At 37.3% G+C, this 18,634-nt stretch overlaps 1 protein-coding gene across 50 annotated transcripts in view; it reads left to right on the top strand.

The window, feature by feature from the left end:
• Positions 1-18,634, top strand: part of MPDZ (multiple PDZ domain crumbs cell polarity complex component) — a 182,874-nt gene that overhangs the window by 125,401 nt on the left and 38,839 nt on the right. For 15 of the 50 annotated variants that reach the window (XM_070052001.2, XM_089316857.1, XM_070052014.2 and 12 more), the window contains 4 exons: positions 9,616-9,793; positions 12,476-12,586; positions 16,481-16,579; positions 17,315-17,386. In XM_070052001.2, coding sequence (XP_069908102.2) covers positions 9,616-9,793; positions 12,476-12,586; positions 16,481-16,579; positions 17,315-17,386 — 460 coding nt within the window. The remainder of the gene's footprint in view (positions 1-9,615; positions 9,794-12,475; positions 12,587-16,480; positions 16,580-17,314; positions 17,387-18,634) is intronic. The other 35 variants (XM_089316996.1, XM_089317011.1, XM_051845740.3 and 32 more) reach the window with 5 other exon arrangements.

Raw genomic sequence — 18,634 nt, 5'->3', positions numbered from 1 at the left:
GATATTGTATTTTATCAGATGTTTTCTCTGCATCTACTGAGATAATAATATGGTTTTGGCTCTTCTGTTTGTTAATGTGATGTATCACATTGATTAATTTACAATGTTGAACCATCCCTGCATACCTAGAATAAATCCAACTTGGTCTGGGTGAGTGTTCTTTCTGATGTGCTGTTGGATTCGACTGGCTAGTATTTTGTTAAGGATTTTTGCATCTATGTTGATCAGGGAAATTGGTCTGTAGTTCTCTTTCTCTGTTATATCTTTTTCAGATTTAGATTAGGGTGATGCTGGCTTCATAAAAGGAGTTTGGGAGGATTCCTTCCCTTTCAATTGTTTTGCATAGCTTAAGAAGTATTGAAGTTGGTTCTTTAAATGTCTGCTAGAATTCAGCAGTGAAGCCATTGGTCCTGGACTTTTCTTTGTTGGAAGGGTCTTTATTACTGATTCAATTTCTGTCTTGCTTGTTGGTCTGTTTAGATTTTCTGTGTCTTTGTGGCTCAATTTAGGTAGGTTGTTTGTGTCCAGTAATCTATCTATTTTTTCTGGGTTTACTGATTTGTTGGCATACAGCTCTTTGTACTAATTTCTGATGACTCCTTTTATTTCTGTGGTATCTATTGGTACCTTTCCTTTTTTTATCTCTAATTTAATTGATTTGGGTCTTCTCCATTTTTTAGTTTAGTTGGGCCAATGGAGTGTCAATTTTGTTTATTTTTTCAAAAAAACAGCTCTTCATTTTGCTGATCTTTTGTAATTTTTTTGTTTCAGATTGTTTATTTCTTCTCTCATTTTAAATATTTCTTTTTCCCTACTAACCTTGGGTTTGGTTTGCTGTTGTTTTTCTGTGTCCTTGAAATGTATTGATAGCTCATTTATTTGGTGCCTTTTCAATGTCTTGATATAGGCACCAATTGCTATAAACTTTCTGCTTACCACTGCTTTTACTGTATCCCATAAGTTTTTACATGTTGTATTGTCATCTTTATTCATTTCCAGAAATTTTTTGATTTCTTCTATGACCCATTGTTTATTTAGGACTGTGTTGTTCAGTCTCCATGTGTTTGCTTATGATCTAGAGATGCTTGAGTTGTTGATTTCCAGCTTCATTCCACTGTGGTCAGAGAAGATGCCGAGTATGATTTTGATTTGCTTGAATTTGCTGAGACTTGCTTTATGGCCTAGAATATGATCTATCCTAGAGAATGTTACATGTACTGATGAGAGGAATGTTATTCTGCAACTGTGAGGTAAGAAGTTACATAGATATCAGTTAGGACCACTTGGTCCATAGTGTCAATTAAATCTGTTGTTTCTTCATTGATTTTATGTCTATCTATGTTTCCCTTTAGGTCCCTAACATTTCTTTTAAAAGCCAGGTGCCCAGTAGTTGGGTGTGTATACATTTATTATAGTTACATCTTCCTGTTGGACTAATCCCTTAATCCCTTAATCATTACATAGTGCCCTTCCTCATCTCTTTTAACAGCTTTTTATGTTAAAGTCTTTTGTCTGATATTAGGGTGGCAACTGCCCATTTGTGCTTTCCTTTAGCATGAAGCATCTTTTCCTATTCTTTCACTTTCAGTCTGCATATATTTTTGTTGGTAAGATGTGTTTCTTGTAGGCTGCAAATAGATGGGTCTTGTTTTTTAATCAATTCAACTAGCCTGTATCTTTTAACTGGAGAGTTGAGGCCATTTCCATTCAAGGTGACTTTTGATAAGTAACAACTTGGCCCTGCCATTTTCCATAAATATTCCTATTGTTTACTTTGAATTTCTTTTGTACTTTTTCTGGGGGATTTTCTGCCTTCACATGCTATCTTTCTGTGTTTCTGGATGAATGGTGACAAATTGTTTCGATTTCTGTTTGTTATGGAAGGTCTATATTTCACCTTCATTCATAAATGAGAGCTTTGCAGGGTATAGTATTTCTAATTTCTAATATTTCTAATATTTCTAATTTCTTTTCCTTTTTTTTTTGTTCTGAAAGTAAAATTTCCAGAGATTCGTCTTCTAACTTGGATATTCTTTCTTCTACCTCACTGAGTCTATTCTTAAGGCTTTCCACATTTTTATTTGATCTATTCAATTCTTCATTTCCAATATTTCATTTTGATTTCTCTTTAAAGTCTCTATTTCATGAAACAATTTTTATTCATGTCATGTACAGATTTCTTTAATTCATGGATTTGCTTTTGATTATTTCTAAGTAATCCCAAGATCAGTTTTTTTTTAACTCCATTTCTAGCATTTCTTCAATCTTCATCTTCACATTCTAGTATTGAAGTATTGTGTTCTTTTTGGGGCATCATGCTGTCTTCCTTATTTTTATTTCTTGAATTGCTACATTTATAATTAGGCATTTGTGGAGATGCTTGTTGGATTTTTCCCCCTTGTTGGCTTTTATATTTGGACTATTCCTCTGTGACTTAGTGGAGTGTCTGCAGTTTCAGTAAATACCCTGAGGCTTGTGCTGGGTGTGGCCAGGGAGCTCTGTTCAGTACTCCAAGGTGAGGGGAGGGTCCAAGGTGACACTCATGTTGGGCATGGTACATCTGCTCTCTCTCTCTCTCTCTCTCTCTCTCTCTCTCTCTCTTTCTCTCTCTATCATAGGAGGTTTTGATCAGCTCTGTTGGTGTAGTCCTCCCTCCTCTCCTCCAAGGAGACCAATGCCTGGGTGCTAGCCCCAATGTGTACAGTATTCATCCAAGCTGCCACAAGAACCACACAAAGGATCTGTGCTGTCCTTGGTGTGAGCATGGATCCCACAGCAGTTACCCTCATCAGGGAATCAGGGGGCCCCGAACATGTGGAGCCTCCCACAGTGGCTGCCCAAAGACCCAGCCACACCCTGTGGCTTCCCATGCAGCCACAGTGTTTTCATAGTCCCAGTACAGAAGGCTCCCACAGTCACGAGCACACAGTCCTCTGTCAGTTCCTCCAGCCAGACTCAGGTGTCTCCTCTCGGCTTATTGCCAGGCACATGGACATAAGTTGGCACAGCTGTTACATATGTCCAAAATGGCACCCACACTCTCTTGGCTAGTTACAAGACACCAGTGCCCAGTGGTCAGGCAGAGAGAAATGTCACCTGTTTTTTTCCCTCTAGGTTGGCAGATACTCTGTCCCGCATAGGACTCAGACCAGGCTCTTCCCACAGCTTTATCTCCAGTAGCTTGGGCTGCTGCAGTTTGGTCTTACCTCTCTCTCCAAAGCTGACGCTGAGGCTCTCAGCTGCTGGGGTCCTGAGTTGTGTGCATCCACACCCTCCATGTAGATCTACAATGTCCTTCTAATTTGTGTGGAGTTTCCTCTGCAGTTTTCTCTCTAACTCTTCCCTGAGATTGCACACTCTACACTTTTTTTTAACTATCTTCTCTTAGACTAGAGCAGTAAGCTCCCTCCCTATTCTGCCATCTTAGAATTCACTACATTTCAATATATGAGAAATCTCTTGTCTGAAATCCTTGTTACCACATCACATGATTATTTTTTTCAAACTTTTTTTTTTGTCAATCTGATAGGTAGAAAATAAGAAGGCAAAATGGATGGGATGGGTTTCAGATTTGCTCCTTTGTCATTGGATTGGATTTCCTGTTGGGCAGTAACCACCTCCACCATCATCATTTCAAAAGCAGTTTTATTTATGGCTTACTATTTACCAAAGGTTTTGTTTTACACTTTACACGCATTAATTTAATCCTCATAATGGTTCTATGAGATGGAAATTATTACTGATTCCATTTCACAATTTGAGGGAAGACATACTAAGTGAGTTGCCCAGAGTCACATAATTAAGAGGAAAAAGAGTAAGAGTTAGACTTGGCTCATAGCCAAGAGAGCCTGGCCATAGAGTTTTGTTTCAACCTTGCCTTTCTGAATTCCATTTTTAAAAAATCGATGTATGATTCTTGATGATGGCTGTCATTTTTTTTTTCTATAAGGCCAACACTGAAGTGAACTAAGATCTACAAATTGTTTATTTTGTAGGGCCCTGTGTTCTTTCCTATAGACATTTACCATGCTGTGTTTGTGAATAATGACTCTCAACACTATGGCTGTTTTGAAATCTCTGACTTTGGTTGTCTTCTTTGTTGTTTCAAGTATTTGTAGCCTTTACTTCTAAGGAGTGCATGTGAGTAACTTTGCTATCTATGCCAAACTCTCTGAGACCATAGGGTGCTACTATCTAGCAGTTACTTAACTTCTGTCTCCTCCGTTCTTCATGAAATAGGCTGTGAAGAGCATCCCCCTTTGTAGAAATGATATGAGAATTAAAGCTTATGTAACTCAGAGCACAATGCTTAGCACAGGATAAGCCCTTAGTGGTTATTTGCTGCTACTGTGGCTTTGTTGTATCATTCAAGAAATTATAAAAACCACTTGCTAATTTACATCAACCACAGAGAACTCTATGAGGCATTTTGTTTCATTGTCTCTCTGATTATTGTATACTTTTTAAAAAAAGACTTACTTATTTGAAAGGCAGATATAGAAAGAGAAGGGGGGCTGGCGCCGTGGCTCAATAGGCTAAACCTCTGCCTGCGGCGCCGGCACACCAGGTTCTAGTCCCAGTCGGGGCACCGGATTCTGTCCCGGTTGCCCCTCTTCCAGGCCAGCTCTCTGCTGTGGCCCGGGAGTGCAGTGGAGGATGGCCCAAGTCTTTGGGCCCTGCACCCGCATGGGAGACCAGGAGAAGCACCTGGCTCCTGGCTTCGGATCAGCACGATGTGCCAGCTGCAGCGGCCATTGGAGGGTGAACCAACGGTAAAGGAAGACTCTCTCTCACTGCCCACTCTGCCTGTCCAAAAAAAAAAAAAAAAAAAGAGAGAGAGAGAGAGAGAAGGAGAGAGATAGAGAGTGAGAGAATCTTCCATCCACTGGTTCATTCCCCAAATAGCCACAAAGGCTGGTGCTGGACTGATCCAAAGCCAGGAGCCAGGAGAGTCTTCCACATGGGTGCAGGGGCCAAGCACTTGGGCCATCTTCTACTGCTTTCCTAGGCCATAGCAGAGAGTTGAATCGGAAGTGGAGCAGGTGCTCCATCGAACCAGCACCCTTATGGGATTCTGTGCGGCAGGCGGAGGCTTAGTCCTCTAAACTATAGTGTCCTACCCCACCTTGTCTTAGGGGATCTCCTTCACTTCTCAAGAGTCCTAACTTCAACCTTCCCTCTCCTCCAGGAGCAACTCAGATGTAGAGAGCAGTTTGAAAAGGCTGTCTTTCTCACTTCATGTCCAACATGGTCTTTTGTGCATCATGGAATGAATTTCAGAGTTTCTTTATCTTCTATCTGTCTGGCTCTGTGTTAGGTATGATTTTGTCTAACACCCTGAACTGCTACCTCTTTTCAGCTAAACAAGTCACTGCAAATTACCTTATTCTGTGTGCTCACTTTTGTACAAGATATATATTTTAAATTCTCATTTTAGAATCTTTGCCATGAATCCCATGTTATGTGATATTAATATATCCACTTATATTTTTTAAAAAATATCTTGCATGTGTATGTATATATATATTTAAATACAAGGTAAACATGACAAAATGTTAAAAAGTATTAAATCTGGCTAGCGCCACAGCTCACTTGGCTAATCCTCCACCTGCGGCGCCGGTACCCCAGGTTCTAGTCCTGGTTGGGGCGCCAGATTCTGCCCTGGTTGCTTCTCTTCCAGTCCAGCTCTCTGCTGTAGCCTGTGAAGGCAGTGGAGGATGGCCCATGTGCTTGGGCCCTGCACCCGCATGGGAGACCAAAAAGAGGCACCTGGCTCCTGGATTTGGATCGGCGCAGCGCACTGGCCGTAGCAGCCATTTGAGGTGAACCAATGGAAGGAAGACCTTTCTCTCTGTCTCTTTCTCACTGTCTAACTCTGCCTGTCAAAAAGTATTAAATCTGTGTATACTCATTGAGTTATTTATATTTTCTGTATTATCTGAAATACTTTAAAAAGACAGATCAGTTGTGTAGTTCTTATAGCCATTTGTAGTTTTAGTAATTAGTTTTTCATGGCTCCAAGATGCTTAAAGACTTAAGAAATAAAGTAAAGTTTATTTAGCTTGAAGTTTTGGATATTCAAGTCCAAGATTAGGCGCATTCATTGCTTTAGCTTCTAGTGAAGGCAGTGAGTGACAGCACATCATGCTATGAGTGCATGTGGGAAGAAAAGATTGTGTCTAATTTTTTTTTTTTTTTAGATTCACTTATTTGAAAGGCAGAGTGACAGAGAGAGAGAGAGAGAGAGATCTTTCATCTGCTGGTTCATTCCCTAAATGCCTACTATATCTGGGTCAGTATCAGGCTGAAACCAGGAGCAATGAACTCCACCTGGGTCTTCCATGTGGGTGGCAGGGGCCCAAGTACTTGGAACATCCTCTGCTGCCTTCCCAGGAATGTTAACAGGGAGATGGATTGGAAACAGAGTAGCTGGGACTCGAACTTGAACTCTGATAATGGGATGCTAGCTTTCCACAACTCTGGATCCCAAAAAGTCATATCTTGAACTGGAGCAGAGAGAGATTGGGCTGGGCCAAAATAACATTATAACAATCACTCTTGGGAGAACTACCTTACAGGGGCACACTGCCTGTGACCAAAGCCCTCCGACTAGGCTCTACCTGTTTAAATTTCCACAATTTTCCAATAGCACTATACTGTCCTTTGGAGAATATTTAACATTCAAACCATAGCATAGAGTACTTCAAAATGTTTGTGGAAAAAACAAGTTAAAATATTGTTTTAAACATTTTTTTATTAAAAAAGTAAATATTATGGTTGCAAAAATATTTTGAAATCCCTGCATGATAAAGTTCTTCAAAATATTCATAGAAAAATCATATTATGAAAAAAAATATGCATGGATTTCAATTTTTCTTTCCACCTAAAAAATTATTTTCATTCTATTCTTCCATGAAGCTTTTGAAGTACCTTTAGTGCATTCAAGACTGAGGAAATAGCAAGTGCTGAAGGCCCAAGGCAGGAAGACCATGCCAGATGCATTTAAGTAACTGTAAGTAGATGAAGTAGTAGCTGGAGCAGCGAGAGGAAGGCACACAGCTCTGGGATACGAGTCAAGGGAAGTAGTAGTGAAACCAGGTTGTGGAGGATTTTGTAAGCCACTGTTCTTTGTGCCCTGGCTGTTAGTGACCATATCTACTGTGGCAAGACAGGTTTTTACAGAGGGATGCTTCTAACATAGTGTGTAGGATGTTCTTCCTTTGATCTGGTTGCTAAACTTAGAAGCTACATCTGTTTAGTGATAGCTGAATTTCTTGATTACTTATTGCTGATAATATAGTTCAGGTAAAATTTTGCTTTTATATTGGTTAGTGCTCCCACTGGAATGTGAATCCAATATTTACTTGTAACAAATCAACCTCAGTAATACGTTAGTATCTTTTTTTTTCTTTTTTTTTTTTTTTTTTTTTTGACAGGCAGAGTTAGACAGTGAGAGAGAGAGAGACAGAGAGAAAGGTCTTCCTTCCATTGGTTCACCCCCGAAATGGCTGCTAAGGCCAGCGCGCTGCGCTAATGCGAAGCCAGGAACCAGGTGCTTCCTCCTGGTCTCCCATGGGATACAGGGCCCAAGCACTTGGGCCATCCTCCACTGCCCTCCCAGGCCACAGCAGAGAGCTGGACTGGAAGAGAAGCAACCGGGACAGAATCTGGCGCCCCAGCTGGGACTAGAACCCAGGGTGCTGGCGCCGCAGGCAGAAGATTAGCCGAGTGAGTCGCGGCGCGAGCCTACATTAGTATCTGTTACACACCACAGAACACGTAATTGGGAGATTATTTAGAACTATCTTATTTTACTACTAGTAAAATTTTAATGAATTAAAATATATAAAATTTATTCCATTGCATTAAAAATGCTTATTTTGGAAAAAAAAAAGTGTATTTTTATGAGAGAGAGAGAGAGAGAGAGAGAGAGGGAAACAGAGAGAGAATGAATGAGAACACAAACACTGCCATCTACTGGTCCACTCCCTAAATGCCTACAATGTCCCTGGGGGTCCAACTTCAGACAACTACTCAGTCTAGATCTATCCAACTAGGTGGCAGGGCCCCAACTTCTTAAACCATCACCTGCTGCCTCCTAGCTGCATGTTAGTGGAACTGGCTAATCAAGAGTAGAGCTGGGACTAGAACTCAAGCACTTCAATATAGGATATGGACATCCCAACTTGGAATTTAACCACTAAACCAAACATCCACCCAAATGTTTATTTAACATTTTTTAACTTTAAGTGTACAATTTTAGCTACATTAAGTACATTCACATTGCTGTAAAACTATCACCACAGTCTATCTACAGCACTTTGTCTTGCAAAAATGAATCTCTATGCCCATTAAACAATAATTCCCCATTCTTCCCTCCTCCCACTCCATGGTCACCAGCACTCCACTTTCTGACTCTGAATTTGACTACTCTGGGTACTTTATATAAGTGGATCATATAGCATTTGTCCTTTATTTTACTTGACACCATGCCTTTAAGTTTTGACTATGTGGTAGCATGTTTCAGAATTTGCTTCCTCTTTAAGACTGAGTAATGTTCCACTGCATGTTCACCCAGCCCTCCAGATCTGTTAGTTATGCATCCATGGATTTAACCAACTGTGGATTGAAAATATTTGAAAATAAAATTGTGTCTCTACTGAACCATGTATAGTCATTTTTTTCTTGTCATTATTGCCTGAACAATATAACATAAAAACTCCTTGTACTAGTTATTATAAGAAACTAAGGATGATGTAAAATATATGGGAGGATGTGCATAGGTTTTTGCATTTTATATGAAGGCCTTGAACTCACAGATTTTGGTATCCTCCATGGTCTTAGAACCAATCCCTTGCAAATACCAAGAAATGCTGTATATACCATTTGTACCTTTTTGTTTATCCATTCATTTGTTTTTGGACACTTGAGTAATTTCCTTTTGGCTTTTATGAATCATGCTCCTATGAATACGTATGTACAAACATCATTTCAAGACCCTGCTTTAAATTCTCTTGGGCATATATCCAGAAGTGGAATTGCTGATTCATATGATAGTTATATTTTTAATTTTTTGAGGAACTGTTGTACTGTTTTCCATAGCAGCTACTCCATTTTACATTCTCTCCAACAGTGCACAGGTTTCCAATTTCTCTACATCCCTGTCAACACTTGTTATTTTCTGATTTTTGATGGTAATCATGTAATGAGTATAATAGGGTGTCATGTTCTTTCTGTTTCCATTTTCCTGATGCTTAGTAACATTAAGCATCTTTTCATGTGCTCTGGGTCATTTATATATCTTCTTTAGAGAAATGTCTTTTCAAGTTATTTTCCCATTTTTAATATCTTCCTGTTTCTTTGTTATCAAATTTCAGGAGTTCTCTATATATTCTGGATATTAATTCCTTATTAGATGCGTGATATTTTCCCCTGTGGCTGGGTTGTCTTTTTATTCCATTAATAGTGTTCTTTGATAAACCAGTTTGCCACATTGATGAAGTGCAATTGTTCTCGTTCCCTGTGCCTTTGTATCATAAACAGGAAATCACTGACAAATCTAAAATAATGTTTTCCCTCTATGTTTTCTTACAAGAGTTGTATTTATTTTTGTAGGGTTGAACTTTGGAGAGAACCAAGCAAATCCTTGGGCATCAGCATTGTTGGTGGACGAGGGATGGGGAGTCGTCTAAGCAACGGTGAAGTGATGAGGGGCATTTTCATCAAACATGTTCTTGAAGATAGTCCAGCTGGCAAAAATGGAACCTTGAGACCTGGAGACAGAATAGTAGAGGTACCCTCCAGTGAGCTTTCTGTGTCAGAATTCATCTCCTGTTCCTTCCTGTTTACCAAGGGAATTTTCATCTTTGTACATATTACTCGATGTAATTTTAGAGTAAAACATGTTTATGGTTAAAGTATTTCTTTTCATTCATAATTTTCTCTTATGATGACAGATTGTATATCTTGGTGTAGAGAATGATGTTTGCAGATATAACCAACCATTTAAAAAACATTGGCCCCTAATTAAAATAATTATGTTTGGTTTGAATAAACAAAGCAAATTTCCTAGGGAAAATTAAATTGTTTAAAATCACACACACACACACACAAATGTACACATCATCGTTAAGTTCTCCAGTTAGATTTTATTTTAAGAAATTCTTTATCATTACTACTTCACCATAGATAAACTTTGTGGTAGAAGATTTTTTTTCGAAATGAGTCTTTTCTGTTAAATCTTTAATGCTAAGACCTTGATTATGTTTCGTGTAAATGCTTTCCCTCAGTCCACCCAGGTTCTTCCTCCTGCTTCTTAGCACAGTGTCTGTTCACCACCAGAGGCTCTTCATGGTATTCGTGTGCTTACGTACCTGTATGTTTACACATATTTGTATTTTGTTATATGCAAGAGAGAGACATGTGGTCAAATTATACATAATTCCTTAATTCAAAGCAAAATTTAGCATTTTAATTAGACTCTTCTCTTGTGAGTCACTCATTTACTCAGCAGACATTCCTAAACGGCTGTTGCATTCCCAGGGTCATAAGAAAAACTGGGCAGCCTGTGGTAAGCAAGGCTCTACACCTGACTACCAAGTGGGACAGACTTGATGTGAAATCAAATTCTTCAGCTTAGTGTGATGCATTATTTGAACAAAACAAGTATAGTTTTATTTTAAAAGTTAAAGAAAGGTTACCTGACCCGGATTCGACAATTTCCAGATGAAGACAATGTAATTGTAATGATCGTGTAAGTGATTGCCTCATTTTCTAAAGCCATGTAACTTACATATTAAAATATCTTAATTATTTAGAAAAAAACTACAGCAACCATGTCTTTACAATGAACAATTTGAGGTTCTTATTTATTCCTTCATTGATTTATTGTCTCTGAGAGCAGAAGGAAAGAAATTGAGAAGAGAAAGCAAATGCCATGTTTCTTTTCTTTTTATGATTGTTTAGGAAGAATGATAGATTTTTAAGGAACAATTTCAGTAGTCCTAAAATTTCCAGTTTTGTATTATCACAAGAAATTTATTTTATGCATACTTTACCTTTGATCCACATAGAAAAAAAATTAAAAATTCACAAGTCTTTCTAAAAAGTATGGGTTGTGGTTTGACCAAAATGCTAAGTACATTTAATAAGCTTAAATATTTCCTTCAAACTGAAAAGAAGGGAGTTTTTGGTGTGTTGTAAAATATTCTATGTAATTTAGCAATGATTTTGTGTATGTTCTATGTGTAGGAGCTTAACCAGGAGAGAAAGCCTTAGGCCCATATCATCCTGGGAATCCTAAAACATGACTCTGCTAAGTTTCTGAAAATGTGTGTTGACTTTGTAAGCAGAGACCTGCAAAGTATTCCATTCTGAGTGTAGAGTACTTTGGACTTTGGCAAAGATATTTAACACCCTGATAAATTTTCCCACTAATGGAATAATATATAGTAGACATGCATAGTGACTTTTGTTCTAAAAGTTAGAAGTCGTTTTAGTATGTACTGGAAAATAGGATATCATCAGGAAAACAATATAACAGAGATCTTCACCTAAATAACATATATATGTGTGTGTGTATATATATGTGTATATATATATATATATAAATATAAATCTGTTACAGGTGATAATGTTACATGCAAAGATCTAATAATTAATTTCATTTTTCAGTGTTGTGTCCATTTTGAGATTGTTTTTATTTTGTTGCATATACCATATCATGGTTATTGGAAATTATAACATAATAATTGCATCCTATAATTTTCTGACAGGATTAGCATTTGGCCTTTTAAACTATTTTCCTCCTTGCTCTTAGTTCATATAAAGTACAAGCTGAGTTGATCATCACCCAAGCAAGCCATGGTCAATGAAAAGTTACAAAATAACTCATTTTTCAACTATTTATGCAAGAATTACTAACAAATAAGCACAATTTCTTGGCTTACAGCTCCTTTCATGTCTATTGCAAAGATTCTTTTGCAAAACTAACCTTATCATAGTCTGAATTTTCTGGACATCAGAATTTTGTTTTTAACTTCAAGCTTCCCCAGGAAACAATACGGACAGCATCACCCAACTACTTTTTAAATTACTCAATAATGAATTAGAAGAAAATTAGGACAATGACTTTTACGATGAAAATACTACTGTGGGACAATTCCCTTGTATTTCTTTAATGTTGATTTCTCAAAGGAACAACTGAGCAATGTAAGAGGGGCAGAAATAGTCTTCATTCCAATCTATTATTATTACATTTCATTATTGGAGACAGATATCAATGTTTAAAATAAGGGACTACAGATCTGCTAGACAAATGAGAAGTTCTGCAGCATCACAAAGTAGACTTAGTTATTTTTGACAATGAAACATGTTTTCCAGGAGCCTAACCAAGCATCCTCAAATCTCCAGATCCACAAGTTGTTCTATTGTTCTATAGCTTCTTGAAATGTTAAGCTGAGGCCTTCCATTGCAGGTGGATGGAATGGACCTCAGAGATGCAAGCCATGAACAAGCTGTGGAAGCCATTCGGAAAGCAGGCAACCCTGTAGTCTTTATGGTACAGAGCATTATTAACAGACCAAGGGTAAGCAAACACAAAGGGCAAGGTAGGCATTTCCAAACAGCGCTCAACTTGGAATCTAATGTGTGAAGGACCAAGTTGTCTATATGAACAAAAACAATGATTTTTGAAATCTCAGACTTGGTAGAAGTTTCTTCTGCTTTTTAAAAATTGAATTATCCTGGAAACCCCTTCCGACATGCTTAATAAAGACCTGAAGTCTGTTGAAGACACAGAAGCAAGATATATTGGTGGCCATAGATATCTAGATGATTAATGACCTATATTTGTTCAAGTCAGAACATACATAAGTTGTTAAAAATAATGTGGTGTGGACATTCAGGTTAATAGTCCAGGATCTCTAGAGGAGTAACTTAGTGTCCAGAAACATGACATTTTCTTTAAATTTATTCTTTAGGCAGAATCTCTTGCTTATGCAATCCATGATCTTTAGTGAACAGTAAATTCCCATGGGGTATATTTTGGTAATTTACAAGTGATTTCCTAACTGCTATTTTCCAACTCTAGTTACTGTATAGCCGTTCTTCATTTTATAGCTGTGGTAGACAAAAACCCACTCACCCATTTTACTGTGTAAAAATGGGTGAAATAGATTTAAAATATTCTAGAAATTGTAAGCATTTGTAACAAATGCTGTGTTGTATATGCCCTAAAGATGCTGAATTTAAAAATTATGCCAGAGCTTAAAACTGTGCTTTGTGTTACTTCTTTATGCTTCACTGGGCAAAAAAAATTCCCAGTTGCATCAGTTATTAAATATAATTGAATCACCTTCTCATCAAACTTACTCATTTGCTCACAAGTTTGCATATTATTTCAGCAGTTTTCTAAGTGTCCTAAAGCTCTTAGAAACTCCACTTCTGGATTTAGCAACCACTGTCATACTGAGTCTCTGAAATTACCTGGTGCTAATTGTTCAGATTGGTTGTTTTTGAAAGCAAAAATATTAACATGTGTAAGAGCAGTTAAGGCATCATCTAAAACTTAAAATATGTAATTTAATGTACATTTAATTTTATCTTGCCAAATTGAGAATTCAAGGTTTTAATGCTCAAATGAAGGATGAAGCCAACAACTCTAGATGAGATCAAAGTAGCATCATTATTCTTTGCCATGGAATACAGAGCACCCCAATGTATCTTACAGGTCTTTTCCTTTGTTGTCAAGACAGGCACACCTCTGATCTGGGTTCACCACAAGTGAATTTAGCAACTCTTAATGTGAGCAGTTATCTCCACATCTGTAGTTCTGAATCATTCAGTTGTTTGTTGTTAGGTAATAATTATCCATTCAGATAGAAAATCTTCCAAATGGTAGAGCTGCATCGCATTGTATTCTTTACAAATGCTGTTCAGTTTGTTTAAGTAACTACAAATCTTGTTATATTTGTTTCCATTTGTTGTGTTAAACATAGACACAGCATGATAATGTTGGTAAATGCCTGTTTGAGTTAAAGCTACTCTTTTTGTGGGTGGGTGAGTTTTATTCCTTTGTTGTTTTATTTTTAATTTACAACTTTTACATCACTAGGGACAGTTCAAGAAACTGCTGAGTAGTGATTCTCAATATTACTTTAATGTTTAAACTACAAATATTTCTTTATATGTTTATCACATTTTCTTGAGAGCTGGAGAGATTATTTAATACACCTGGATAATATTCCTATTTTTACTATCCAAAGTGTAATGATGCCTCATTTTATGGCAATTATTCCAGGATGCATCTTGCTTAAAATGAAATGTTTAGTCAAGTTAGACTAATTTTTTCATTTAAAATGAAGTATACTTTGTTTCCGGTGATATTTTTCCCTTTGGAAGTAATCATGTCTCCATTAATTTAAAGAAAAAAAAATATGCATACTTAGGAGTCTCTTAGTAGTAAATGATTTATTTCTGGATATAGGATAAAACATACAGAAACTGAAATGCCAGTCCATCTTTTTGGTCCTTTGGGCATTCAAGAATCAGACTTTCCCAGAGTAGACCTGAGATTGACCCAGAATGATGATGCTTTACAGAATTTGGTCTGAATATATTGTCCCCTCAAAAAGTGGACCCCATTAATCCAGGTCAGAGGATGCTTTTGTCTTGTCTGCACTGCTTCTCAGTTAATATTATCTCTGCTTTTGTCAGCCCTTAGGACTAAAAATAGGTATTTCTTCACTGATTTTTTTAATAGAAAATAGTCTGTTTCCATAAATCTTTCCCTAGTAGGAGAGTGACCTACAATTTCATCTGCTATACTCATCCTGTGCTCTTATACTTTGCTTCCAGGGCCAAATTCTAATCCTATAAGATTTTCAAATCAACATAAAATAAAATAAAAAAAGCTAGAGATCTCCTACTGTATTCTATTTCTTGCCATATGATTTTGTTTTCTATTGTGTTACAGAATTATAAAGGACACTGAACCCTAAAAATAGCATGTATAAGAAAAAGCTTAGAAAAATCTCCACCCTCCATAGCATAGACTTATTTGCCTGGGATTTGTTTTTCATCTCTGCCCAGTCATTTCTTCAACCTTAGTGAATGGTCCCATTCCTTGGCATTTGTAATCTTCTCTTTGGTAAAGCAGGAGTTGACATTTTAAACTGAAAAGCAGGGAGAGAGTTGAGATGAGCAGAAATGTCATTGTGCCCATTTCTTTTCCCCGTCTTCCCTCTGTAGGAAAAACATTGCAAGAAGAGCAGATTGAAAGGGTGATGCGGCATAAGCTTTAGTGCAGGCTTACTGAAGACAGAGTCTCTGCAGAGTGTTCTCCAAACAGGGTGGTGTCACATGACAGCCCCTCTCCCTACACTCGATGCCTGCCAATAGGGCTTTTTTATAGAGAGAAGTAACACAAACATATAATTGGAGCCAAAATGAATTTTAAATGTCTGCAATTTCCCCTGAAAGATATAGTCAATAAAAGAAAAAGATAGCGGGTGTGAAAAGAAGGAGAAGAATTTATTGTGCTAAGGAAATTACTTTTCTTTTTGTTAAAGCCATGAAAATGCTAAATTGTCTCTGGCAGTCGTCCTGCCTTTAATTTGTATATTCAACTCTAACAGTCCTAGCTGAGGGCATCTTACAGGCAAGCCACAAAACCTCTGAGAAACACTATAAGGTAGGATTTCAAATATTATCCAAAGTCTCATAAAGTTCCCAACAGTAAGAGAAATGTTATAGAAAAATTTTTGTTTCAAAAAATGAAGCTCTGTGTTCCTACCTTTGCAAAAAAAGTGGACAGAAATACAAGGGGGCTTCAAAAGGTACAGAAAGATTCACATTATATTTTAATTCCTATTCTTTCTTTCACAATTATACAGTGGTTCATTTCTTCACACACTGTTGATTTCATTTGTTTAATGAAAAAAAATGCAGTTGCTTTGGAGCAGCCTTTATCTAGTCAAAAGTATGTAAAGTTTCCTTACTGGAAAAATAATAATTAAAATTGCTGATGAACTGGCTGACAAATGCTTAATTTGCATTCTGGAACAGACAGGTTTCTTTTTTGTACATAACAATTCGATTTGAAGTATAAATGAAAGCATTTATGGTTTTAATTTAGTAAAATGTTTACTAATAGCTTGAAGCATACATTATTATAGAGTGCACAACATGTATGTGTCTATCTGTGATAGTGTCAGTGAAAATAAGAGAAATTTGGGATCCATTTGGCCAAGCAGATTATTGTGTGGTTTGTAGACTGATTCATAGACTCAAAAGTAGATGCAGGTCATTAGGGGCAATCCTATAGTCCCAGACTGTTAAGAAGATACTGCCATTAATTTCTGGATGGACAGCACCTAATCTCATACAGAGAGTTCTTTAAATCAGTAAGTACTTTGTTCTAAAAGTGAATTGTTTGAAGTACATTTCCCTTGCGCTCAGCGCCTCTTATGTTTCCTTTTAGAAAGCCCCCTTGCCTTCTGTGCCGCACAACCTTTACCCTAAGTACAGCTTCAGCAGCACTAACCCATTTGCTGACTCCCTCCAGTTCAACGCCTACAAGGTTGGATGATGCCTATTGTCTTGCCATTACCTTGTGCGAATGTTTTGTTCTCTGTGACTGATGTGCTTGTGTCCAACTTCCCTGTTTAGCACCTTTGGGCAGGAAAAACAGCAACTGGGTCTTTGGAGTGAGCATGAAAATCCTTTCTTAAGCACATTTTCTTGCCAGAGAGTATTTATTTTTATAGCTAAAATTAAATAGTCTTTGTTTTCCTGAATTTTGGTATGATATAATTTTTTGGTACTTAAATTTGTGTTAGTTGCCTAATGGATGAACCACTTTCTGACATAGTTTCTTTAGAACCCTGTGTTGGTTTAAATCCTTTTCAGACTGCTACATGGTGGTCATAAAAGCTCTTCCATGACTTGATCATTCTTCCAATCATCTTGTATGTCTATTTGCAGACATCTCCTAAATATTCATAAAGCATGTCCATGCAAATGCCTGAATCGGGAAACAACTGTTTTAATGCTCAGAAAACTGTATTTGCATAGTCTCATATCCTGATGAAATTATAAAACAAAAATTGAAACAAAAATTTATAAGAACTTATAAAACCACAATTGAGAAAAAAAACTATAAGAACATGTATACCATTATTTGATCGTGAAAAGGAAAAAAGCTGTCAACAATTCCCTTCAGGAAACATTTTATGAATATTCATTGGATTTTCATGTTGTGGTCAGGATAACCAATGATGCTGTATCTGACAGAATGTATTTTCTATTACTGTAGGAATTACAGAGTTCAAGTAGAGTTTTCTTCCATTGTTCCCCAACTAACCCCTTTGCTCCCACACCATTTAAGGTTTGTCTCAGTGTGAAATTTCCATAAATGAGTGTGTTACAGCGTGCTGTATGTGTATGTTGTGTTTGCTAAGTACATGGTTGGCATGGAGTGATTTCAAGTGCACTTTGCATTTTTACCAGTGAAGATTAAATAGTCTTTGTTATAAAGCTGTGTTATAACTAGTACATTTTTGGATGTATCAGTAGTATGCCAGCTACATACATAATCTTTGTGAGAATGAGGATAACAGAAGGTAGTAAAGCAGAAGACCTAGTTGCCCTGGTTAAGGTACCACTAAATTTTATTCACAGTAGAAAAAATGTTGTGTCTAAGATCCTGAGGGGCTCTTCTGATAGGCAGATTTTGTTTGTTTGTTTCTAATGAAAATAACAGCTTAGAAAAACTATACAGCAAGATCCTTAGAATGTGTATCTATCAATTATGGGAAGCTTAAATTGGATTTTGTTCTACTTTTTAAAAAGGAGATATACTTGTTAACAGTTTCCATTGTTACAGAGATGTGAATGTTTAGCCAGAGAAATTTTGAAGTATCTATCCTCCTTCCCCTTTGTATGATCAATGAACTTTGATTAGGTCAAGTGTGTTTTTGTATGCTTTTTATTTTATTTGCATATTATTAATTGGAAAGATTTATCACACAGTGTTTTGGAAAATAACAAAGGTTCCATTTGCAATAGTAACATTTTCTGTTTGGGCAGTGGTGTGTCAACTATTTTAACAGAACATCCTATTTTAGTCTGTATTGCCCTAAAGTGACTGTCAACCAGCTCTCTGCTTTACTAGAGAATTGACTGCTTTCTGAATCACTCAAAGGAAGATCACATTCAGTGTCAAATCAGGTTTAAATGTTAGGTGTATTTTGGGTATTCTGATTCTTGGCACCAATGCATGCTTCTGAAGTATGTGTACATGCCAGTCATTTAGTGAGTTCTTACAATAAGTAGGTTTTTTAAAAGTCATTTTTAAAAGATATACGTTACGCAAGAGAAATATTTAAGCAAAATAAAGTAAAATGAAGATAGGGGCCGGCGCCACAGCTCACTAGGCTAATCCTCTACCTCCGGTGCTGGCACCCTGGATTCTAGTCCCACTTGGGGTGCCAGTTCTGTCCCAGTTGCTCCTCTTTTAGTCCAGCTCTCTGCTGGGGCCCGGGAGTGCAGTGGAGGATGGCCCAAGTGCTTGGGCCCCGCACCCACATGGGAGACCAGGAGGAAGCACCTGGCTCGTAGCTTCGGATCGGTGCAG

Source organism: Oryctolagus cuniculus, chromosome 1, assembly GCF_051225735.1.
Source record: "Oryctolagus cuniculus isolate XC-2025 breed Fujian yellow rabbit chromosome 1, ASM5122573v1, whole genome shotgun sequence".
NCBI lineage: Eukaryota > Metazoa > Chordata > Mammalia > Lagomorpha > Leporidae > Oryctolagus > Oryctolagus cuniculus.
This window is presented reverse-complemented; position numbering and strand designations above follow the sequence as displayed.